This window comes from Vanellus vanellus, assembly GCF_965231255.1.
Source record: "Vanellus vanellus genome assembly, chromosome: 3".
Classification (NCBI taxonomy): domain Eukaryota; kingdom Metazoa; phylum Chordata; class Aves; order Charadriiformes; family Charadriidae; genus Vanellus; species Vanellus vanellus.
Genome location: NC_138907.1, coordinates 2,847,306 through 2,870,470, shown reverse-complemented (window position 1 = coordinate 2,870,470; position 23,165 = coordinate 2,847,306). Strand labels below are relative to the sequence as shown.

The window sequence follows — 23,165 nt, the reverse complement described above, 5'->3', positions numbered from 1 at the left end:
AGTAATTTTTAATCTGAGAGCACCTGAACTGCTTCAATGCCGTAAAGTACAGTATAAGTATAGGAACTTCTTAAAACTATCTGATTTTGAGTTGTCTTGAATTCTATTTTTAGCTGCCCTTGTGCCACCTACCTTTACTGAATTTTACACACAGAAGATGTTCTCTGAGACCCTCTTACTAAGTACCCATATAGAGTGTATATGATTAAAAGTCACGAAGAACAAAATATCCAGCCCCGAATAAAAAAAAAACCCGAAACAGAAACCAACTGTGCTGTCTTTCTCAGTTTGACAGAACAGTCTAGACTGATAGCTATCTCCCATTCTGAATATTTTGCTTATTAGCTTGCAGAATCTTATCCTGGTTTCAAATAATGGAAAACACATTTTCATTTTTCATTATTTAGAAAAGGAAACAAAACTTCTGCGTGGTATTAAAAATATATTACCTTGATATCTTTATTCTTGTGATATCACATCGTGACACTAACCTAACGGATAAAAGATAAATTACTCTAACTGAACTTCTGAAAAAATACGGCATTCTTTACTTCTTTTTTGTTTTGCCCAGGCACGTATTTTAAGGTCTATCCTCAAACCTATCTTTTCAGCCTGGCACATTGAAACACGTGCTTCCATCTCTGGAAGTCATCTCTGATGACTGAGAAACAGCTCTACCTTGAAACTGAAGGGTTGCTGAAGTGTTCCATCAGTACCTGAAGTGCAAACCCTCCCGTTTTTAGCAGCGTGCCAGAGGCACCTAAGTTTCTTAGCTACCAGCTGGCATTTTCACAGCAAGGGTCATAATCTGCCTAAGTGAATGACGGGAGCGCATGTTTTCTGAAAGCCAAGGATGTCTGTTCAGGAAAAATCCTTAATAGTATGACCTGAGTTAAAAAACAATTAGCTGGAAATGACTTCCAAAGAGAAAGGAATATTGTGACGTTTGCTGATGCAGAGGTAGGTTTTCACCTTTTTAGTATTTCGGTAACTAGAAAATTGCTTTACAAATAAAACAAATTCTTAAACTGAGAACATGACATTCCTGTATTAAAAATACACATATTCTCACATAAATTAAATATAAAATATTCAATACAGTACCTGTTTGCTGCCAAAATTTGATATGTTTCATCCCAACTGTGACTAGTTTGTCTACATGATGTGGATTACACTTCACTACAAAGATTTTATCTTTATGGCCCCTGCAATAAAAATAAAAATGAAAGAACACGGTAAAGGATGACTTAACATTTCAAACTAATTTGTTTTAAATAGGCATTTCATCATATTGGACTAACCAAGCAGAGTCTTTAACAATGAGAGGCTAATCACCATGACTGTAGTACTCTTGGCGCAAACACAACCGTATGGATCTATAACATTAGGAGGATTGGCAGGTGAGTCACAGTGCCTGTGTCTATATTATGTCTACCATCACTACCCTAGCTAACAAAAAGCAGAGAGCCGTTTTTCTAACCTGCAAGAGCTTAGCCTTGGAAGCTGGCTCAAAGTTGGCAGAATGTATTTGAGCATACACTGGGTAAGAATTAGACTACGTCAATGCGGGGAATAAAATTTGTCTCCCGCTGAATTTCAGTTAAGCCATAATGAAGAAGCAGGCAACAAAGGTCAATGCAATTAAGAAAAGGTATAAAGGTATAAAGGGCAGCATAAATATTTAAATGAATAAGAACTAAATTATAAATATTTAAATCCTGTCAAGAAAAATGGGGAAGTTTTTAACCTACTGTGCTTCAAGAGGGAAAAATAAAATAACAAATTATAAAATTATAATTTAGGAAACAGTTCATTCAGCAGCATATACACATTCAAACTTAGTTCTCAGGTAATTAAAATTATTCTGTTGGAGTATGTATTTACGGGAATTTGTATGTTTAAGTTTCACCATTGCAAAAAAAATATTCCCAGATGCAAAGTAGTAATTATTTCTATTTCAGTGTTTTATAAAAAGCAAAAATCACTAACTTTTCAATATGAATTTTCAGGTTTTGTACTATGAGAGTGACACTTTCATCTGACAGGTTTAGCAGATCTGAAAAATCACATGGTTCTGGTAACCCTTCTTGGTTTCAGTATTTTCTTCTAGTCAATCAGTCTAGACAAAAACCAGTCCTTTACACCTTTGACATCTGACGCACATCTTGCTATTCCTCCTTCTCCTGTTCCTCTACTTTGCTATAACAATGCCCAGACTTTCAGTTCAGGCCCGTTACACTGCTGCTTCTGGAAGCATCTATCACACAGGCAAAATGTACTGCCATGAGTCCAAAATCAAACTAATTGCATCTCAGTGCGGGTGTCCCCTGTAAAATGACAAGAGTACGTCTGCTTGGGTGATAGGATGAATAGTGCTGACACGTGAGCTCTACACTATGTGGCCTATGTTTCCACCCCGATTTCCTGCAACGGTCAAACTAAACACATATACAAGCCTGTGCGGGTTTTGTGTCCTTGTGTTCCCAAGGACTGGCACAGACATTTGTTCTTACAGGATGAAGAAAGTAAAGAACACAATGTTCACCAATTCAGACTGTAAATAAATTTGACAACGCCCCTCTCTTAGGGATTGCAGTCGACTACTACAAAACACTAGAATCAAACAGGAGCAGCACTGCATCAGCATGTAAGGCATAAGAAGCCACTGAAAGAAGCTCAGATACGTTTTGATTCTAACAGTGTACGCATACTCAATAAGGATTTTAACGAAACTAGACAGAAGATCGTAGAGGCAAGATAGGGAAACAAGTAGTGTAATTTATCTAGTGAGCAATTAAAACAAATAAATAAGAGTAAATTCTGAACATTGTGACAAGAAAAATGAGATATCATGCTGAAATAAATCATCCCAAAAAGATTAAGCAAAAAGGATATTCACAAAAAATAAATATAAAATAACTACTGAATAAATATAATGAAAGTTTGCATGTAGTGAACGTACACTTCATTTTTCAGGTTTTGTCCTTTAGATGAATTCTTCTTGTGGGTCTACATGATTGTAAGGAGATGTCCTTCTATTTTTCTTGTCTGCTAAGGCCACATGAGGGTCACGTCTAAAATTTGGATGTAAACCCTCCTGACTTGGTTTTTGTCCCTCTCTTTATGTGTCCTACTGCGCTTACCAGAATGGGGGACTTGCCTTTAGGCACTGCTAAAATATAAATAGTACCTTAAATTGGAACTTTTTAGATGATAAATTATTTTTTATGCTTTCTGTGAGGACCCTGCATATTTTCAAAATAGTAGATTAGCAATAATAGTAGATACATTTGGTACCTATATATCATACACTGAAAAGGACCCGAGTACTTAATCTTATCTCGCTCCTGTGGGCAACAAGAGACAGGCAGCCGTACAGCCCATCATTATCTTGTTTTTAAAAGCTTAGCAGGTGTCTATGGGAATATATAAGGTATTTCTTTCACTTGTGAATCTGAAGTACAATCTGTCTGGAGATAGCAAAACTTGGACTGGAAAGCAAATGAAGCTGTTGTGTTTGACAACACAAACACCACTTGCTAAGCAAGGCCTACATCACAAATTTTCAACAGGATTTAAAATCTTGCTGCCTAATACACTGGATGTCCGAGACAAAGTTATATAGCTAATATAGATTATGGTACCCACACACTTGGATCAAAATGTATATTTCTTCAGTAGCGGTATACTACTAACAGTTAAAGCTACCAGGAGAAGATCTTATAATTTCTTCTGGAACATGTCACAGTGTAATAATAGAAGTAAATTAACTTTCACAGGCACTTTTTTGCAGTTATACTAATAATTTCTATGGACCAATGCCAGATGTTACATGGTGGCAGAAAGCATATAAAATTAATTCCTTGCCTTTCTGGTACACAAGTCCATGCTTACACAAATTATACACAAATCTAGTATCTTGACTTCAGTGGTACGTTTGATTTCCCTGAGGGTAAGACAGAAACCAGGTTCTCAAACAGCTTGATTCTTCTAACGTGTACAATGAATATAGTATAAAGAAAATATTGCAATTCAATGTTTTCCAGAAGAAAAAAAGCAAACATGTAAACTGCAATCCAATTCTCTTCCCAACACCGGTCCCTTCAAGCAATAGCAAAAGCTTCTTCACTAGAGGTTTCTAGCAAAGCTTGCTGTTAGTAACTGCAGAGAGCAAATATCTCAGAAAAAGCTGACTCAGAAGGCAGGCAAGATTAGTAGACCTTGAAAAATCTATTTATATCAGAGGGAACACTTTTTTCTTTTTAGAAACGTGATCTGCATATGTACACTGATGGAACCCAGAATATCATCTAATGCATCAAGGAAAATATGACAACTCTGATAACTTCTGTCATGAATCAGGAAATAAAACATTAACTTAACTTGAAAATCTCTAAATGAGCTATAATATCAATGTAGCTATCCTAACAGAAAGGCTAGGGAACTCTTGACAGAAATAGTTCACAGGATTTCCAGACACTAAGCTGTAGATCCTGAAGTTTTGGATCTGGATATATTGCTCTGAAACACCGTTCTGTTTTCAGAGATGTGTTCTGTTCTTTCCTATAAAAAAGTAATACACATGGGTGGTATTATTCAGAAAAATGTAATCACAGGACACATTTATACAAGATGTATTCTCACCTGGTTGTTGCTAGCTTTTCTCCTTTTTTCCAATCCCAAAACACAATGGCATGATTATCATCTAGCCCAACAGACGCCAAACATTTTCCATCAGCTGTACAGAAGCAATACTTAACGTTAAAGGCGCTAAGGCTTTAGCTGAAAACATAACAGGCAATGAACACAACAAATACACTGTAAACTGAATTTCAAATGATGTATTATAAATGAAGCAAAAAAAAGGAACTAATACTTTGAGAGATTAGGGTTCAGATTCACCGATGGCCTTCAGTTTCTAAAGTAGACTGCACAGATAATTAGGCAAATGAACTGAGAAAGTGAGTCAACCTGCCCAACCTCTTAAGGTGACCGAAGTCTATACCAGCCGAAAGTTTTATCCACAAGGAGGATTCATATTGCAATACTGAGCACCAAAACGAATACCTACTGGGTGATGAGACATCAGATTTCACAGAGCACTCTCCTAATCCATGACCTAGCCTTCCTCTTCTTAACAAAGGTGACTTTAAATATGGCAGCACCTTATCAGAGACAGAACTGATTGTGATATAGGTTATAATACTTTTCTGCTTAAGTTTTAACTGGATGATTGCAAGACATTCTTTTGACTTCATTATCTTCTATTATGTTTGTACGTCTGACCTATTTTAGTTTTTTTTATATTTGTATTCCTTATCAAACCATTGATCTTTCCCAAAAGCAGAAACAAAACATTCTTGTGTGTAAGTACAATGAAGGTAGGTAGGATCAAACAGGACAATGAAAGTCAATTTCATAAAGTCCAAGTACTCCAAAATCAAATTACATTTTATTTGAAATATTTCTGATCAGATGTTGCTGCTTTTCTTTTGCTTGAAATGGTGACAAGAATTATTAGTGTAAAATGAAATGGGTGATTAAAAGTTAATAGGCAATGCAATGAAACCATAAATATGATACAGAATTATACGGCTAAAATTAACTGCTGGCTATCATCTCTTCTACTGCAGGAAAGATGCAGCACTACTGATAATGAGAGGAAGAAAAGCAAGAACAGAATTTCAAATACCATACGTAATTCAACAGTACCTAGGCATCCTTGCTACTTGTATGAAATAATGTTAAACAAGAACATTGTTAACAAAATTCTAGAGAAAAACTACTATAATGAAATTTTTAAACTTTTTAAAAACTAAACCATAATTGCTGAAGTATATGATAAGGGAATTGAACTTTATAAGTTGCATCAGGAGTCGATTACCTGATTTATCTTTTTTTAACTGAAGAAAAGTCAAAGGTGGAGGAAGTAAAGAACTGGTGAGATGGCCAAAAGAGTGAATGAAAGTAATGATTTGACAATGTTACTTCTTGTAGAAGTTAACAGATGTTAAGGGCTCTGTGCTTAAGCATATTTAACCTCAAGAATCAAAAGATTGCCACTAGCATAAATTACTCCATCAGATCTACTTCAAAGTTCATAAGGCTGTATAGGTCCTCACAGCTGGACCAGGCGCACAGTATTATCAACCGAGTTCCACGAGAAGCAAGTCAAGAAGGAGAAGGGGAATTACAGAAAGAGGAAGAGTTCACACTCGAATGAAACAGGCCTAGATGGAAGGAATGTAAGCAGGCAGCAAAGAACAAAGTTGAAAAACAGGACAGGAAACCAAACCTGAGTTTATTAAATAAATAATAATTAAAAAAAGAAGTAAAGACACAAACAAGGAGATACGTGAGAAAGGAAAGAAAAGTGAACACAACAGTAAGAACCATTCTATACTAGTTTTAGTGAGATAATACTTATGAAGTTAGCCAATATGAAAGGTAAATATGTGTCCTGGTTTGAGGTAAAACAGAACCAATTTTGTTCAGTAACTTCGCTTCTTAGCTGGGCCTCTTCTAACTACTGAAATTAACTGCATATTGTGCAGCGGAATAATTATAAAATTATTGGCCTAAACCACGACAATATGCATTATGTAATATGCATTATTTAAGAAAGAGGTATATTTGTATATTTTGATGAAAATAATTATTTTTAGGGGTAATTCACTTGTGTAAATAGAACATAGTTAACAAACTTTTGTTGGTAAGAATACAATTTAAAACTTTAGTCATTCAAAACAGGAGGTTTTATGCATTAATATGGGATATACACGCAGATTATATCCAAAATTATAGATGTTAATTAGCCACCAGAGGGCACAAGCAAACATTGCATGAATGCAATTATAATCTTCGAATCACAACATCATCAGAACAGTCCTACAAAAGTGACCCCGCCCTGTACACTGTTTCCAGTAACGGCCAGTAGTAGATGCTTTAGAAAGTGAGTAAGGGCAGAGAGAACCGGTAGTATAGAGTCAGCTCCCAGATCAAGTACAGCCAAAAAAGATATCTTTGGAGTTTTACGTTTCTTTCTTTAAGCTTCAAGCACCGTGACCTGAACCTGTTGGAGCAGGTCCAGAGGAGGGCCACAAAAATGATCAGAGGGATGGAACACCTCTCCTACGAGGACAGACTGAGAGAGTTGGGGTTGTTCAGCCTGGAGAAGGCTCTGGGGAGACCGTATTGCGGCCTTTCAGTACTTAAGGGGGGCTTATTAGAAGGACGGGGACAAACTTTTTAGCAGGGCCTGTTCCAATAGGACAAGTGGTAACGGCTTTAAACTAAAAGAGGGTAGATTCTGACTAGACAGAAGGAAAAAATTTTTTACCACGACGGTGGTGAACAGTGGAACACTGAATTTTTGTTAGAAATGTAAATGACAAAGTAAGTATTTTCTAAACACAAAAATGTTTGTTCAACTAGGGACTACGATGAGAAGTTTTTTTAACATCTATGCACACTATGTCAATTAGATCATCCTTATCCGTTTTCCCTTCTTCTGGTACCATATCTACTTTCACAGTTAGGTTACACACCACAGTGGATCAGCAATTTCGCATTTGGATTCCAGCTCATGGATGGACACCAAGGCTGCTCTTCTGATAATGGAATACGACTCGGTTCCATAGACTTATCTCTGTGGAAGTAAATCTTTCATATAGGCCTGTCTCATAAATGTGATCTATGTCCTAATGAATTCTTACCTAGAGAGGAGAGAGAGGAGAATATGAAATAAATTATGTTTAATTGATAAAAAACAGCTTTAGAAAAACGTAGTTCAGCTACAGTAATTTTTTTTTAAAATAGAAAAATGGACAATGACATTGTAAGCACTTTTATAAAGATGAAACAATATGTAAGTCACCACCATAGGGATGATGCTTTTCAATGTTGAATACAGGAATCACCCTTTGTGAACTGAGACAACGTAGGTCATCTATCTCAGAGACAAGTAGGAGAAACAGCAGACAACTGTTTGGCATACTTACTTCTTCTGTAAACTCACTGAAAAATTTGGGAATTCTTAGCAAAGTTGAAGAATTGTATGAGCCTACAGATCACATTTCCGTCTCATTTATGCACTCTAAGTCACCATTCTGCCTGCTTTTAAATTATTATACCACCATGTACACAGCCACTAGAGTCCTAGCTGTACACTTAGTATTATGTATTAGACATCACAAAAATCAATTATTGATTGATTGGCAAAAGGCCCGTGATTGACTTTACCACACACACTATTTTTATCAAAACTGTCAGCAGACTTTTATGTAAAATTTGTATTGGTTGTAAAATAGACTAGCTATTGAAATTAAGATTTCATCATAAGGATTGCGTTTTAATTAATCATTTAGATAAATGTAGGTTGTGGGTTACCTGAAAAATCCAGTGCACACACTCCTCTTTGATGCTGGCCTTTGAGCAATGATAAACATTTCAGTGTCTGTGTGTCCCAAACATGGATAGCAGCATCTCTTCCAACCTAAATCAGTGTTAATCAAAATATCTGCTCATAGAAGTTCAAAGCACACCAATATCAGTAACTAGTACTACCATATATTCAAAACACTCCAGAGGTAACTACTTTTCCACTTGCCCTACTTCACCTTTTTCAAGATCTGTTTTCTCTTTTAGAGAAATATCAGTAGATATTCTCTACAATGCAAATATTCAGTATCATATTAATGATATAATTTGTCATGATATATACATATATATACATAAATATATATATACATAATATATACATAAATATACTGACTATATCATATTCAATACCAGATATCAGTAGAGTGCTCAGCATAAAATAGCCTTTATCTGAGGAAGGCTTTTGAATGATACCATGGAACAAAAATACTGAGACTGACTAATGAAACCCCAAAACCTCCTAGGATGTAGATAAAATACAGCTTCTGCATTAACACAGATGAAAGCAGAGGTTCAAAGTGAATATAAGATTTTCTGCAAGGCCACAGCATAAGATTGGTGGGGTTTTTGCTATGCAGAAATGATTTAATAATCACCTCAAATACTTTCCAGTCCAGTACTCCCCAGCAGTTTGGCAGGGATACAGGAAACAATACACAGCTTACCCACATGTAAGAGGAAACAATCTACTGAAGGACAGAGAGAATCACATTTTTCCTAATTATATATTGTAAAGGGAATTTATTTCCATGATTGCCAAGATCAACACCTCTAAATACCCACCTGTCCAGTAGCAACATAGTCTTTCACTGGGTGAATGCTTAGGCTGAGGATGTCATCGTCATGACCAAGATACAGCCTTTGAGTGTGTTGTTGCCTGTTATATACAACAGCTACAGCAGCAATATGATACACCACTTCACCAGTTTGTGTGTAGAACAAGTTATTTCGACAGTCATAGCCTCTGTAACTGAAGTAAATACAAAACAAGTTATAGTCTATTTCAAAACTCTTCTGGTACTTTGTCTAACAAACTGTGCAAATAGTTTGTGCGTTAACTTGAAAGGAGTACACCTGTGGTGTTGGCTTTTGTTCAAAAATATCACAGCACACAGGCAGAGAGAGACTATTCCCACCAAGACCATTCATGAATCTTCTCATGGTTTACTTTGCACCTAAATCCTAAATTAGTACTGATTTAACAAAAAAGAATACATAATGCCCATAGAATTGTGTCTGGGTAAGATTTACAGGGACTTGGGTTCAAGCAGAAATCTGCTGATTTTTACAAATCACAGCTATCGTGATCAACTTCACAGAGAAACTTTGCTCCAAGAAACATAAGGTGTAGTCAACAGCTAGTTTCAAATGTAATTTTATAAAACGCAATGCTGATTTATTATATGATTACAGTATTACAATCTTCTCTTGTTCCTCAACAAATACAAGGAAGGAAAAGAAAAATCTATGGCTAATATTAAAAAAATTACCCACAGTAATAACGACAAACAAATTAGTTGTGGGTAAGCACTGAAAAATAATTTGCTAAACGCTCTGATGTGAATTGATTAACACTGCTAAGATGTTTTAACAATCAGAAAAAACAAGTATTATCTAGTATTACTCTACCCATGTATAAACTGCAACTTTAAACTGTCCTCAGGCGCTCGCTCTCTTTTAAGGAAGGGCACAGAATGGTTTTTCTCTTTACTTTGCTGTTTCAGCTGAGGTAGGTCTTCTTTGTAAACCTGAAGAATAATTGTTAAAGTTAATTGCACATCTCCACTTTTCTAAATATTTGTATATATGAAAGTGACATTCTTTTAAGTATTCAATTTAATAGATGTTAATGTGCTGTTCAGTAGTTACAACACAGGGTAAGTCACTATTGCTCCCTACAGAACTTCAGATAATAATAAATGCTTTCCAGACAATGAAGTCCCCTGACACATGAGTGGCCCAGAACATTAGTCTGGAGTATCAGCAGCAGAGTGTATTTTTTCTAGAAGATTCCAGTCTCACCTAGTGAAAAGGAATTTAAATATTGACTGGAACTCTTCAAGTGTCTTTTAACTTCATATGTGCTTAAGTGTACATACTCAAAGCTGAACACAATGCATTCATTCTATCTAGGGATTATGGTGAAATATACAGTAACCAACAGCACTTAAGTGATTCGCTAACGTGTCCAGAATCCTGAAGTAGAATTACAGCTCTAAAGACACAAAATACTATTAAATCTTTCAGAAATGCTGAAATCTGTGGAGCTGCTAAAGATGTTTGAAGCATCTTCAAAGCTGCGGCACCAAACAAAATCCATTATAATGCTGAAATATAGCTTTATTGCTTGTTTTCTGTGCCTACATTTCCTGGATTTTGCAAAAAGACAATGAAATTGCCATTCCCACAGAAATCTACATGACTGCAAAGATGGAATACAGGATTTTTCCAAGAAAGGTGTTCACATAACAAGCTGAGCTTTTGAAATGGTAGGCAAAAAGAGCTTTAACATATTGTGTCTGTCACTCGTATATATTGTACTTTATCTTGAGTGTTCTCACCCATGCACACTTGCTCCTCAGTGAATGCTACCAATGAAACAGAATATAGGATCATTTTCTGATGCATCTCAAAATCTAGAACCCTCTATACTGCTTCATCCATAACATTAAATAAACCAAAACAAACCCAAACCCAATTGTCAAGATTAATGTTTTTGTTTCCATGTACTTTTGTACATTATTTCCTTTAACAAACTGTAAAGCGCAGCTTACGCTTGGGGTTGTCTCACACTTCCTGTATAAGATTCTATTTTAAGTTGCTTCTAGCTTTTTCGTGCATTAACCTGCCTGGAATATTGCTGTTTAACTGCCTACAACTATTTTTTCACTTTTAGTTTTAAACCCAGACGTCCTTTTTGATGCATAGACAGCATGGGGGAGGATGCTGTCTGATTTGAATACAGACAGAAAATCAGGAGGAGGAGAGGAGGAGAGGAGGAGGAGGATGGGACGAGCACTCCAGTGAGACTTGGAGTAAAAGAGAGGGAAGGGAGAAAATTTGACAAAAACTCTATTTCGTTTTGCAAACACGATCAATCTCTCTAGTAAAGAGCTAAAATAAGCTGTTGTCAGGAGGACCAATGTAATTTATTGCAGAATCTAGAAAGTGAGGTGAAAAGAGCAAGGATAGTCCTTGGCTAAAGCTTGGAACATTACAAGTCATTCTTCCACGTTCTAGAAAGCAGCTGTGTGTCAGCCATTAAAGCACTTAAACCAACTTGAACCAAACTTATTGTGTAATTTTCATGCTTAATACAAGATCCCAGTTCCAGTCTGAGGAAGTTCTGACCTTTCACCATTGCAACTGATAAGGTACCAGGACAAGGTGACAAGTAATATTCTATTCACAGTGACAACGGCTCCTGAAAATCAGGTCCCAGGTATTTTTAAATAGATTGAATAGGATTGAATAGTTTCTTGTTAGGTAAGAACTAAGTATCTCATACACCAAATGAAGTAGAAGTCCTGCAGAAATATGTAATCATAATCCATGCACCTAAAAAGGGGAAAACTATGTTTATTATGGCATTTTCATGTAACTTTGTGACTTATGTTTTCCAACATAGTAGTGTGAGTGCACATTGTTATGACGCAGGTTGGGTGAAGCCTCATGTCAGGGAGCAGCAAGGTAAAATTGCTTTGTAAAAGAAGAGGAGCCATGAGCTGAGCATGATAACGAGGCCAGACAAGACAGTGCCCTCACAGAGAGGGCTGCAGTGCCACAGTGCCTGGGAGGCATGAGCACAGCAGATTTGGTGACTGCAACCAAGTTCATGCAACAGTCCTGATCTCCAGGCAAGCCCATAGTTACAAAGCATAAATGAACACTGAAAAACCAGGTTCAAGAGTGGAATGGCATACTATCATTCCTGCAAAAAAATCAATGCAGTAAAGAATACTTATTTGATTTGTTTTCTTCTTTCATAGAAGCAATCTATCTTAATTTATCTCAGAACATAGTTGTACTGAAAATAGAAAAAAAAAAATTGTATTAAGTGATTATTAGAGACCAATTTTATTGGTTTCCATAAACTAGGGCGATTTTAATTCTTGGACATTGTTGTCTTTGGCAATTAAAAAAGAATCTGTCACAGATAAATGTATTATACAAGCTTTGTACTTATTAAGATTATTCTGCTTTCACTATGCAGAAGTGATATAAAAACTCCGTGAGCTGTATTCTACAAATTGAGATTCTAAACTAATAGGTCTGAAAAGTCTTCTCTAACACCTATCATTAGAATGGGAAGAGTAATAAGGTCCCATGTTTAAAGTTGTTCCTTTTAAGATAGATTCTTTACTCTAACATATAGCCGTACGTACACAAATGCATTTTCTCCAAACCCTTTTACATTCTCATCTCCAGCTAAAGTAAACTCTGATTTTATGTATATAGGCTGTGTATACAGCTGAATACTGTCAAAATAACTTTCCTAGAGTAGTCTGATGAATTAGCTGCAAACTTCTTTTGCTTATCTTTACTGAATAGTCATGATAAATTGTCAGATAATTGGCACAGTGTGTTAATTTTTACTCACTTGGCGATCATAGTTGATTTGAGCTTCCTGCTCAATGTCAGAATCTAACTCTGGCACATCAGATAAATCTGAATCTGATTCTTCACTATAGGAATCAATGCCACCCTCTGCATTAAAAAAAAAAAAATAAAATCAACAAATAACATCTAATCACAAGAAAATAGTATGTGATATTTTTATATAATTTAGACTACACGCAAAGCAGTACCCAACAACTCTGGAAGCTTAAGCAGCTTGTAAAAATCATGCGGGCTGACTGAATGCATCAGGTTTCATTTCTGTTTCTCCTGTTTCACTGCCTGGGGCAGGAGGATGGCAGAGGGAAGGAGAATAAATGAGTAGTTAACTAGTACATTTCCATCATCTGTGAGAATACTGTTTTCTTAACAGGCTTTGGAGTGAAAACATACTGATACAGTAAATAAAACCTTTCAGTGTGATCACTCTGTTTAAAGAGATTTGCTGCAACATAGGTATTTTACCAAGTTGTACAGGCACAGAGTGAATTTTTGCCCTTTTGCTGAAGGGAATTCAGTTTTCAGCAGCTGCCACTATGTGGTTCATATGGCTTTTGTAGAACATTTTTAGTATCGTGGATATAAGAATAAAAAAATTCTAAAGTACAGTTATCACACATAAATGTGAATTTGCATTGAAAAGAAAATTAAACAATTCGACATGTGTAGTCAGACTTCTGAATGCAAGTTAGATGGCTAATGTTGAAAATTTATTTTGATCTAGTAATCTCCCTCTAAATATCTTTTTTCACACGCTTTGACAAATACTACTCATGTATTCCTAAACATACAATATAGCAGACAACAGAAGAGTTCTTAAATGTACCCTGCCTGAAACAAATGGTTGTCTATGAAAAGTAAAATGTCCCAAACATGCTAAGTATATGTAATTCCAGGGAATTATAATAAAAATATTTATTTTCTGTTAATTCCATAAAAGCTTTTCCAACAGTGCTGCATTCTATGTTGATTTTATTTAACAAATAATTAAGAAGAGATCGTTTTTACCTTGTGGAGATGTTTCAAGGATCCCATTTGTTATCCCTTCTGGAATAAATCGCCACTGAAAAACAGAGTGATCAGCACCTCCTGTACTTAAAACCCACTGAAAATCATGGGACCAACGTACATTAGTTACATGTGCTGAATGGCCAACATATTTTCTAAATTTAGCTCCTAAAAGAACAAAAATAGAACTGTTACTATGTAAATAGAAAGAAAATTAACATTGTAACTAATAAAGTTAGGCTTTTAATGGAAACAGCCTAAGCACTCTTACGAAAACTGACAACAAAAAAATACTCAAATGCTTCTTGAGATTCTGATTCTAATAGTAACTATAAAATAAAAATAACTGGCATAAAATTATATGAATGATAAGTTCAATTCAGTTTTCCAAAAAGCACTTAGATCTTGGCAAGAAGTAACAGATGGACGTAGGGTTTAATTTTCGCCTTTATGGCCATTACTAAGAATGTGAATTATATATGTGTATTGCACTACACACACAAATTCAAACTCACTGTCAGAAAATATACTTATGAGATATCAAATTAAACACTGAAGATGATGGAAAGCCAAAGTGTTTTGTTTAACTTTGTTGGCTTTATGCATGGTACAGTGCAAATACTGTGGAAATAATCCACGCTGAAAGCCTACTACAGGTATGAAGCAAACGGCTCACACAGCTACACTGACACACGCTAACAGACAGTGAAACTCTAGTGAAGTTTCTGAAATTGTTACTGGCATAAATTTGGACAAATTATAGTAGTGCATCTGGTATCGATACAACTTTGATGTGATGTAAAGTCTTACTGAATTAGTTTCTGAAAGTGTAATATCAGAATAAGCACATGTTAAACTATACATTCTCAACAGTTCTAAAACCAAGTATATATACATTGGCAAGAAATCGCTAGATACACGGAGGGTTAAAGTCTCATTTTTATGTCCATTAATACTAATATGAATTGCGCGCACACTAATTTGAATTATACACAAGAATCAAAAGCCACCAGAAAATATACTGATGTGGTATTAAGGTAATATTGCATTCTTCAGTCATACAAAATACTGTCTTACCTTTCTTTAGGCATGGAAATCTGAATAATTTAACCAGTCCAAAATCATCTCCAGTTACTAGCACCGAGCTGGTGTAATTTCCATCCACAGAGTTGACATCTGTAATGTTTGTGTATTTTGGCCAAATTCCATTCACTTCAGATCCTATCACACAGGTCCATGAGGCCCAGTGAATTCCTTTGATCTCATCTTTGCTAGTTAGATGCTTCCCAGCTGAAAACATGCAAGTGAATAATGCGTTTAATCATTTGTTTTTCAGTAAATTCCATTTCTTTTCATCACATTTATCTGTGTATTCTTCTTGGGATTAATCTTTTCACCTGAATAGAGTCACAATTTTACTTTAAATTAGCATAATCTTACATTTGTGTTATTTGACAACATCACACATCTTACAAGATCTAATGCCGCTGCACATAAACAGGTTAAAAACACACACAGAAGTGCAAAAACATTAGATATTTATGTAAATTCCAGTCAAGAAACTCCGCTTGCAGATGTACTATTTGTATCATACTTTTGTTATTTTCTTCGAATCAACACTGAAGTTTACTTGTTCATAATATGAGCCACTTGTGAACTTACACGGCATCTTGTAGAACAGTCTCTCTCCTGCACCATCATTGGTTTGCAAGAATTTACTATCCACAGACCAGTCAATATGAGTAATAAAGCTAGAAGATTTGTTGCATTCTCCTATTTTTTTGTATCGCTGAGCAACCGCATAGATATCCACTGGGCCATCGTTAGAACCCACAGCAAGGTAAGAGCCATCTGGTGAAAATTTCATTTCATGGATTACTTCTTTTCGGTCTTTAATATGAACTACCTCTGTCATATCTCTGCAAGAACCAATAGTGAAAACGTGAACTATACTTGCGAACATGCAATCCACAAATTTTTAAGACAAACATGAAGACAGATGCAGTGCATAATTTGTACAACAAAAAACAGATTTCACCAAAAAAAAGTCCTTTTTTTGAGAAGTTCCTATTGCTTTCATTGGTTATAAGCATACTTTTAAGGCAAAACATAGACACAACTTTACCTATCAATGATACTCTTCATTCTATTCACCTAATTTTAACGGTAAAATAGTTAGCTGTCTAGTCTAAACTTTTTCCACAGACTATGGAAAATTAGTTGCGTCTAAAGAGCAATTACCCTGTCTCTCACAAGACCATGTTGAAATACTCTTTGGGAGATACCCATTTCTCCACATTGACTCCTTTGGGGACACAGGCAAAGAGTTTAGATTAGAGGCTACCAACTAGACTGATAAAGTCAGATATGATTAATCCCCCATGCCATGACCAGTAAACTACAGTTTTGGGGATACCAGCACCACCACCACCACCACCATCATCCACCAGCGGAAAAATAGAAGTGACAATATCTTGTATGCGTCTTTAGAAAAAAAAAAACAAGACAGCTATACAGTCTAGTTTTCAAAAAACTGGTGCTCATGGTGTTAAATATCGCTACTGAGAAAAGCAGCTAATTTTCCGGATTACTTCATAGATCCAGATCCTTCATGGCCAAGAAAAAAGAGAACAAAAAGATTCACGTTGCTGAGTACACGATTCAGAAAAATGCCAACAAAAGACATTGCCATCGTCCAGTTTTCCTGGATCAGGGGCTGCAGATTTGTTACCCCATCAGAAGATCTGTCACAGAAAAGGGACAGATGGAGCAGCAATTGCATTCAGGGCCTTACACAAGGGGGGTTGCCACTCTTTCAGGAATAATGCTGGGTTTATCATTCTCGCTCTCTGCCAGCTGAATCACGAATAATGTTAGGTATCAGGCAAATTAGCAAAGCCAAGATTACTGTGAGACAAAGATTCTTTAGAAAAATACTAGTCTTTGAAAAGGACTTTAAATTAATATGAACAGATCGCTTAAGTTTTGTAAAAGTCATTAAAGCAGTGTATTACAGGGTTTTGCACAGATCCTCCATTTATTGCAAGCTTTTCCCTCCTATCAGCTAGTAGGTCAAAGTATTTTAAATATAGGCTTACCAAACATATGGAGTAACATTAAGGAATAGGTAAACTCTTCCAAGTATCAATTAACATAGCTTATGTGTTTTGAAATCACACTACTTTATTTGGCTATTTCAGTCTATGGCCAATTTCATGTTTCATCTGCTTTTGTGTATCTTCCATAATAGTATTCCACACAGGAAACACCTACTGCTTATAGTGCATTCGTGCAAAAAAAGGCCTGTCATCTAATATGAAAAGCAGAATTCACATATATCTTGCAAATGCTTAAAAATGTCTTTCAATCACTGACTATTTTGCATAGTATCCATTCTTGTATATGGCAGGAAATGAACCATATGATCAAGGAGATCCCTCTCAAAACTCTGTCATGCACATTTCTTTTCACAAAATATCTGTATAATTTCAGAATAAATAAAGAAAAGCCAAACTCGAAAATCTTAAATTTTATCAACTTTATTACTAAAAGCTAATAGTTTGAATTAAATAAAGCATGATTGCCAAACTACCACCTTTTAAAACACCAAGTGATATTATGGAAGCGTATGCTCATTTTTTACTCTGCTTCTGATAAAATACCCAATGATTTTTTTCTTTTTATACAAATAAAAGACTTTATAATATGGTCTTGAGTTACTCGGGGGGGGAAGCTAATAACGTGAGAAACTCATGTCAGATTTTCTCACCGGACTCGAAGAACAATGAAGGAGCCATCCTTCATTCCAAGTGCTAACTGTGATCCATCAGGACTGAAAGACACACTTCGCACTGCTTCTTCCATATTGCAACGAGCTATCAAGGCATGATCAGCAAGACTCCATAATCTGCATCAAAGGAAAATGAAAGTAGTAGGAGATTTTTCTTGACTGCACAACATTTCAATATCACCAAGAGCAGAAACAAAGAGTCTAACTCAGTTGGTAAAGGCCCATTTGCATGCACACCTTATATTAATATTTTATAATGTATTGAGTTCCTTTCCAACCATGGAATGAAAAGAATTTCACTGACTTGAGCTTACAGACTTACAGAAATTTAGTTTGGAAAACTCACAGTCAAAAACTCAATCTAGAAGAGGAAGGGTGTGTACAATGACTGCCTGAACCATTACATGGACACAGAATTTTCCAACAGCGGCACTGGACGTCTTGGCAAATAATATCAAATGAAGCTTTCAGACACCTTTAAGTGAAGTTCCAGGTTCAAATTTCTTTCAAAATAAAGGAGTCTTTACAGTTCCCAGTTCTAGCAGGGATGGCACCTCAGACCCGAACACATTACTGTGATAGCAGAAGAGAAAACACGGTGAAGCCAAATTACATTTGGTGTTATCTCTGGACTGTACTTATCTGATGTAACAGAATTCCCCTAGATGAATAATAAAAAAATGCGGTTTCTGTAGACAGAAAGGGTCAATGCAGATCAGACTGAAATGTTCACTGAAAGTGAAAGCAATAATCACAGAGCTAAAAATTCCAACCATAGGGAAAATTTTCTTGTCATAACCCTGAATGAACTAGTAGGCACAACTGCATGCTGATTCACTCATTTGCATATTTTAACATAAAAAGAATCAATCAATAAATTACGCCATAACATAGAGAAAAGCAAATGATGTACCTAATTTTTTCAGAAGGAATGGAAGGAGCTTCCCAGATCACTACAAGCTGGTTAATCAGATCTCAGTAGTATGCAAGATTCAGAAAAAAATTTAAAGAAAAGAATAATTACAAGTATGGAAGAAAATGCATCAGACAACTCTTGGGGTAGAAAAATTAAGTCAGCAATACCAAACTATCTTTATTTTGAGGACAGTGTTGCAAATCTAATGCATTTGTAAAAGATTTATAAAATATTCAGTAAAATATTTGAATATTAGCATATGTAATTATTGACTAAAATCAAGAAAATGAAAATTTGTACAAGAACTGTGATGTGATACTGGATGAAGTTTTATAGCAAGCTTTACAGAAAGAAACAATTAGGCCAGATGGAAGATACCACTGAGATTTCTAGGTACGAGCTTTGGAATAGTAACATTTAATATTTTCACTAAAGACACTGGCACAAAATGATGAGAACGCTAATGAGATTTGCTATAGACAGTAAGCTGGGAGGCACTGTGAAGTCAGAGATGCATTTATCATATTGTAAGAAACAGAGGCTTCTTGATGATGAAACAAAGAGACAGTGAATGAAATTTAACCAAAGCCCATACTGTCAGAGCCTTATGTCTAGCACTGTGCTGTAATCTTGAAACACAAGTGGAACCAGCAAAGAGAGTAAGATCTCACACTATTTTTCAATAATAGAATGACTATGATCTATGAGTGAGTTGCAGACAGGAAAAAGGAAATTTGATCCTAAAATGTATCCTGAGTGCTATCCAGAAGGTACACAAAAACAATAGCTCACAACACATAGTGACCTCATCTGGCGTGTTCTTTACAAGTTATCTTGAGAAATCAGAATAAAACCAGGAACTGATGCAGTAAAGGTTTATTAGGATGATTAAGAGAATGAAGACTGTATCACATTAAAGAACGACAAAAGAGTTTAACTTTTATACCTTAGTGAAACAAAGGCCGGGAAGGGATAGTATTGCTTCCAAAAATACACCAGTAGGATAAACGTCAAAGAAGGAGAAAAAATTATGTTGAAGGACCATGTTGGCACTAGAACAAATGGCATAAACAGAACATTGAGTATAGCCTGAAAAGAAGGAAGTTTCTGACCATCCCAGCAGTTACATTTAGATACAGCGCTGAAGTAGAGTAACAGGAGGAAAAAATAAAGATAGAGTTTGATAAATTTAGTAAAAGGATTACAGAACTTGCCTGCCTGCATTGAGTAAGAAACCCTTTGGGCCTAGTCAGGTTAATGTTATCAGGATCAGTCTAGAATCAACAACCCTGAATGATGCTGGTTTCCTCTTAGGCTGAGAGAATTCAAGGATGAGAAAGAACTTGAAAAGGCTTCTCTCTGAAAAAAGTACAAGTGCCACTTCCTGGCGAAGAAATTGGATGTGGGATGCTAAAACTGTTTTCAAAGACATAACAGAAGTAGATAAGATGGAAGACTCTTAGCAGCCTTGCTAGGCAGAAGTTATGAGCCCAATAAAATAAGGAATGAACCAGAAAGGATTTGGAAAGATTTCAAAGGAAACACCAGGATAAAATTTGCCTCCAAAATGTTGCTTTCACACGGATCACTGACCAACACATTAGAAGTGTAATTGCAATACATGGCAATGCAGGCAGAGTTCTTCAAATTTCTTTAAAAAACCCACCTTTTTGAATTAATGGAAGTGTAATTCCAAATATAGGAATTTTAATTTTAGAACAAGAAAAAAAAACATATTGCACACATACAGGCATTTGTATACACAACTGACAAAATAAAAGCCTGGCTTTCCTTATGAAAATAGAAAAAGTATCTCTCCTGGCAAAATACTTCTGCACGTTGTTTTTGGAAAAGCCAGATAACTAAATTATTTTTGTATAAAAAGTGTATGTGTTTTCAAATAAGGCAAAGAGATATTTTTTACCATTCTTTGGCAACTTTCCTATGCATGTGTTTAAACGACTGAGTTTAAAAAACCCAAACAGGCTCATGAAACCCTGTTTTATTAGTCAACATTCCAGTCTCTTGTCATATACCTGATAGGTGAGTTTGTTTATTGGAGCACATACTGATTACAGCCTCCCAAGAGGCTTACTAGTAACCACTGCATTTGCAGAAAAAGCCATAGCTGATGACAGAAGCTTTACTGCTGCTTTGTTTCATTCAATTGGCAGAACAATGCTCCACACAAAAAAATCCGAGATACAAATATTCAAATGGATTCATATAAACCTGGCTTCTAATCAATCTTATAAATGCAGGAATACAGAGAGAGATCACTGAAGAAGACAGACAGCGTAGCGAAGATGTTCTGCTAGAACAGTAGCTAGTTGTGGTCCTGTAGCCAGACATTTGAACATGACATTACAGAAAGACAGGCGTGAGGTCCATTGAACAAATGTAATAAATAATTCTGTATGCCTCTTAGCATTCAGATGAGAATGACACTTTCTTCCTGTTCCTGTTGTAAGCCATAGGAAGCAGGAAGCTTTCCTAGTTCACATGCTTTTGAAGTTTAAAATGTAGGAAACCTACATTTGGCTGGAGCCTTCTCTCAGCTGTGCTAGGGAAAATCTACAGTAACTCCCCTTAACTCTACAGAGGTCCTTTCCATTTAGACATCTCACTGAGACATGAGAATATAATCTGGCCCACTAAATACTTTTATTTAGATTTATACTATATAGTCAATCATTTCAAAATAATGGGATAACCAAATACTAAGGAAAAGTACACAATGAACATTAATATAGAAACATTCCTGTCAATGCAATTTTGTTATTAAAAAAAAATTGTAAGAAAATCCTTTTGCGTACTTTTTTATCTTAATGAAAATCTTTATATATTTCAGTGGAATTCCTTGCATGAAGCATTAATATATAAAAAAGCACAGTCTGAACTATAATTCAAATCCCACGTTCTCTAGTGCCTAAAGAGCTAAACGGATGTGGGATGTAGTGCAGTAAAATACCTGCAAAGGCAGCAAACGCACGTTTTATAGACTGGTAATGTTCAAAGGCATCAGTAATAGAGTAATATCTATAACAATGATAATAGTTATAGGAGCACCACTAATTAAGGCTTTATGTGCACAAAGAGCATGCTTGCAGTCTTTCATAGAGGGGCCCCCCAAGGTTTTTCCACACGCACTTTGAGTCAGCAGTACACTACTCGGCTCCGTGCCAGAGCTGAATTACCATGCTAACTAAGAGATGAGTCCAAGATAATAAATCCAAAGTCTTAGCGTGGCTTATTAGTTTGGGGGCAGTACAATGCTAATCCCAGCTTTGCAGCTCTTGTTTCAGAATGGACTTGCCTCCTACCAGAATGCAGGCAGTGTGAATTTGTGCCCGTCTAGAAAACCGTACAGACAAACCCAAGCAGAAAAGACTATCCATGAGTGTTATAAACTGAAAGAAATAATACTACTAATAACAATATTAATGTGTAGAAAAAGGGGAGATAACATGACTGTAGTGAACCGCCGGTAGTTTTGTTAGTTTCACAATTTGGATTTTAATAATGGATAGAAAGAGATAAGGGATGGCAGGAATGGGAAACCAGTACAAGTAAAAAGAGAGAAAGAAAAGGGAAAAAGAAATTCCAACTGCCCAGCAAGCTTCAAGGCAGAGGCAAACTATAATGTGGAATCTGAAGTAACATAACTTAGAAGTTGTATGTATGGTAGGAGATTGATTTTTCCCATTGAAATATGGCCAAATGGTAGAATCCACATGTATGTTTCTGAAATAAGTTGACTAGTAGTCCATAAAAACTGAAAAACTGTTTGGTAACTGCCTAGGGTTGATTTGAAAATATGCAATCAAATTATCTATAGAAGATGAAAAACAGTCATCATCCATCTGGCACTGGGTTGGAGAAAAACCGCATGTGTCGGGGTTAGAAGGGTTAGAAATTACGATGATAGGGTCAGGAGAAACCGCTAAGGAGGACATTAGGGGAATCAGAGCTTGGGAAACCAGGCTGTCATGAACACCGTTGTATGTGCTAGTTCTACAAGGGGCAGGCCTTCAGGGCAAGGGCAGAACCACAATTTGAGGAAAGGCTCAGGAGACTGCCATAATAAACCCCAGTCTCCCCCAAATCTCTCCAGTCTGCATGAGTAGTTTTGGCAGTCACAAAAATCTCAATCTCTTTAATCACAGGTAAACAATTAGTTACAATGGGCAGTATCCATGCCCAGTTAACACGTAACAACTGTGTGGGTATGGAAGTACATCCACTACAGTGACAATCTTAGCTTAACCTCCAAACTTTAGCGTAAAGTCTTACCAAGCATATTAAAAATGCTTAGGTTTTTTCAGAGGCTTATCAATTTGCCAAATTTTAACAGGGACAGGAAAAGAAACATCCTTGACTTTGTGACAACTTCCA

The 23,165-nt window shown here is 36.0% G+C and overlaps 1 protein-coding gene across 2 annotated transcripts in view; it reads right to left on the bottom strand.

Annotated features, from left to right (window-relative positions):
* The window catches only part of EML6 (EMAP like 6), a gene marked incomplete at both ends in the record, with an annotated part of 116,015 nt that overhangs the window by 38,734 nt on the left and 54,116 nt on the right, over window positions 1–23,165 (bottom strand). For both annotated transcript variants that reach the window (XM_082480602.1, XM_082480603.1), the window contains 10 exons: window positions 1,105–1,205; window positions 4,645–4,738; window positions 8,389–8,494; window positions 9,223–9,409; window positions 10,069–10,187; window positions 13,040–13,146; window positions 14,065–14,232; window positions 15,142–15,354; window positions 15,727–15,983; window positions 17,834–17,971. In XM_082480602.1, the coding sequence (XP_082336728.1) occupies window positions 1,105–1,205; window positions 4,645–4,738; window positions 8,389–8,494; window positions 9,223–9,409; window positions 10,069–10,187; window positions 13,040–13,146; window positions 14,065–14,232; window positions 15,142–15,354; window positions 15,727–15,983; window positions 17,834–17,971 (1,490 nt within the window). The remainder of the gene's footprint in view (window positions 1–1,104; window positions 1,206–4,644; window positions 4,739–8,388; window positions 8,495–9,222; window positions 9,410–10,068; window positions 10,188–13,039; window positions 13,147–14,064; window positions 14,233–15,141; window positions 15,355–15,726; window positions 15,984–17,833; window positions 17,972–23,165) is intronic.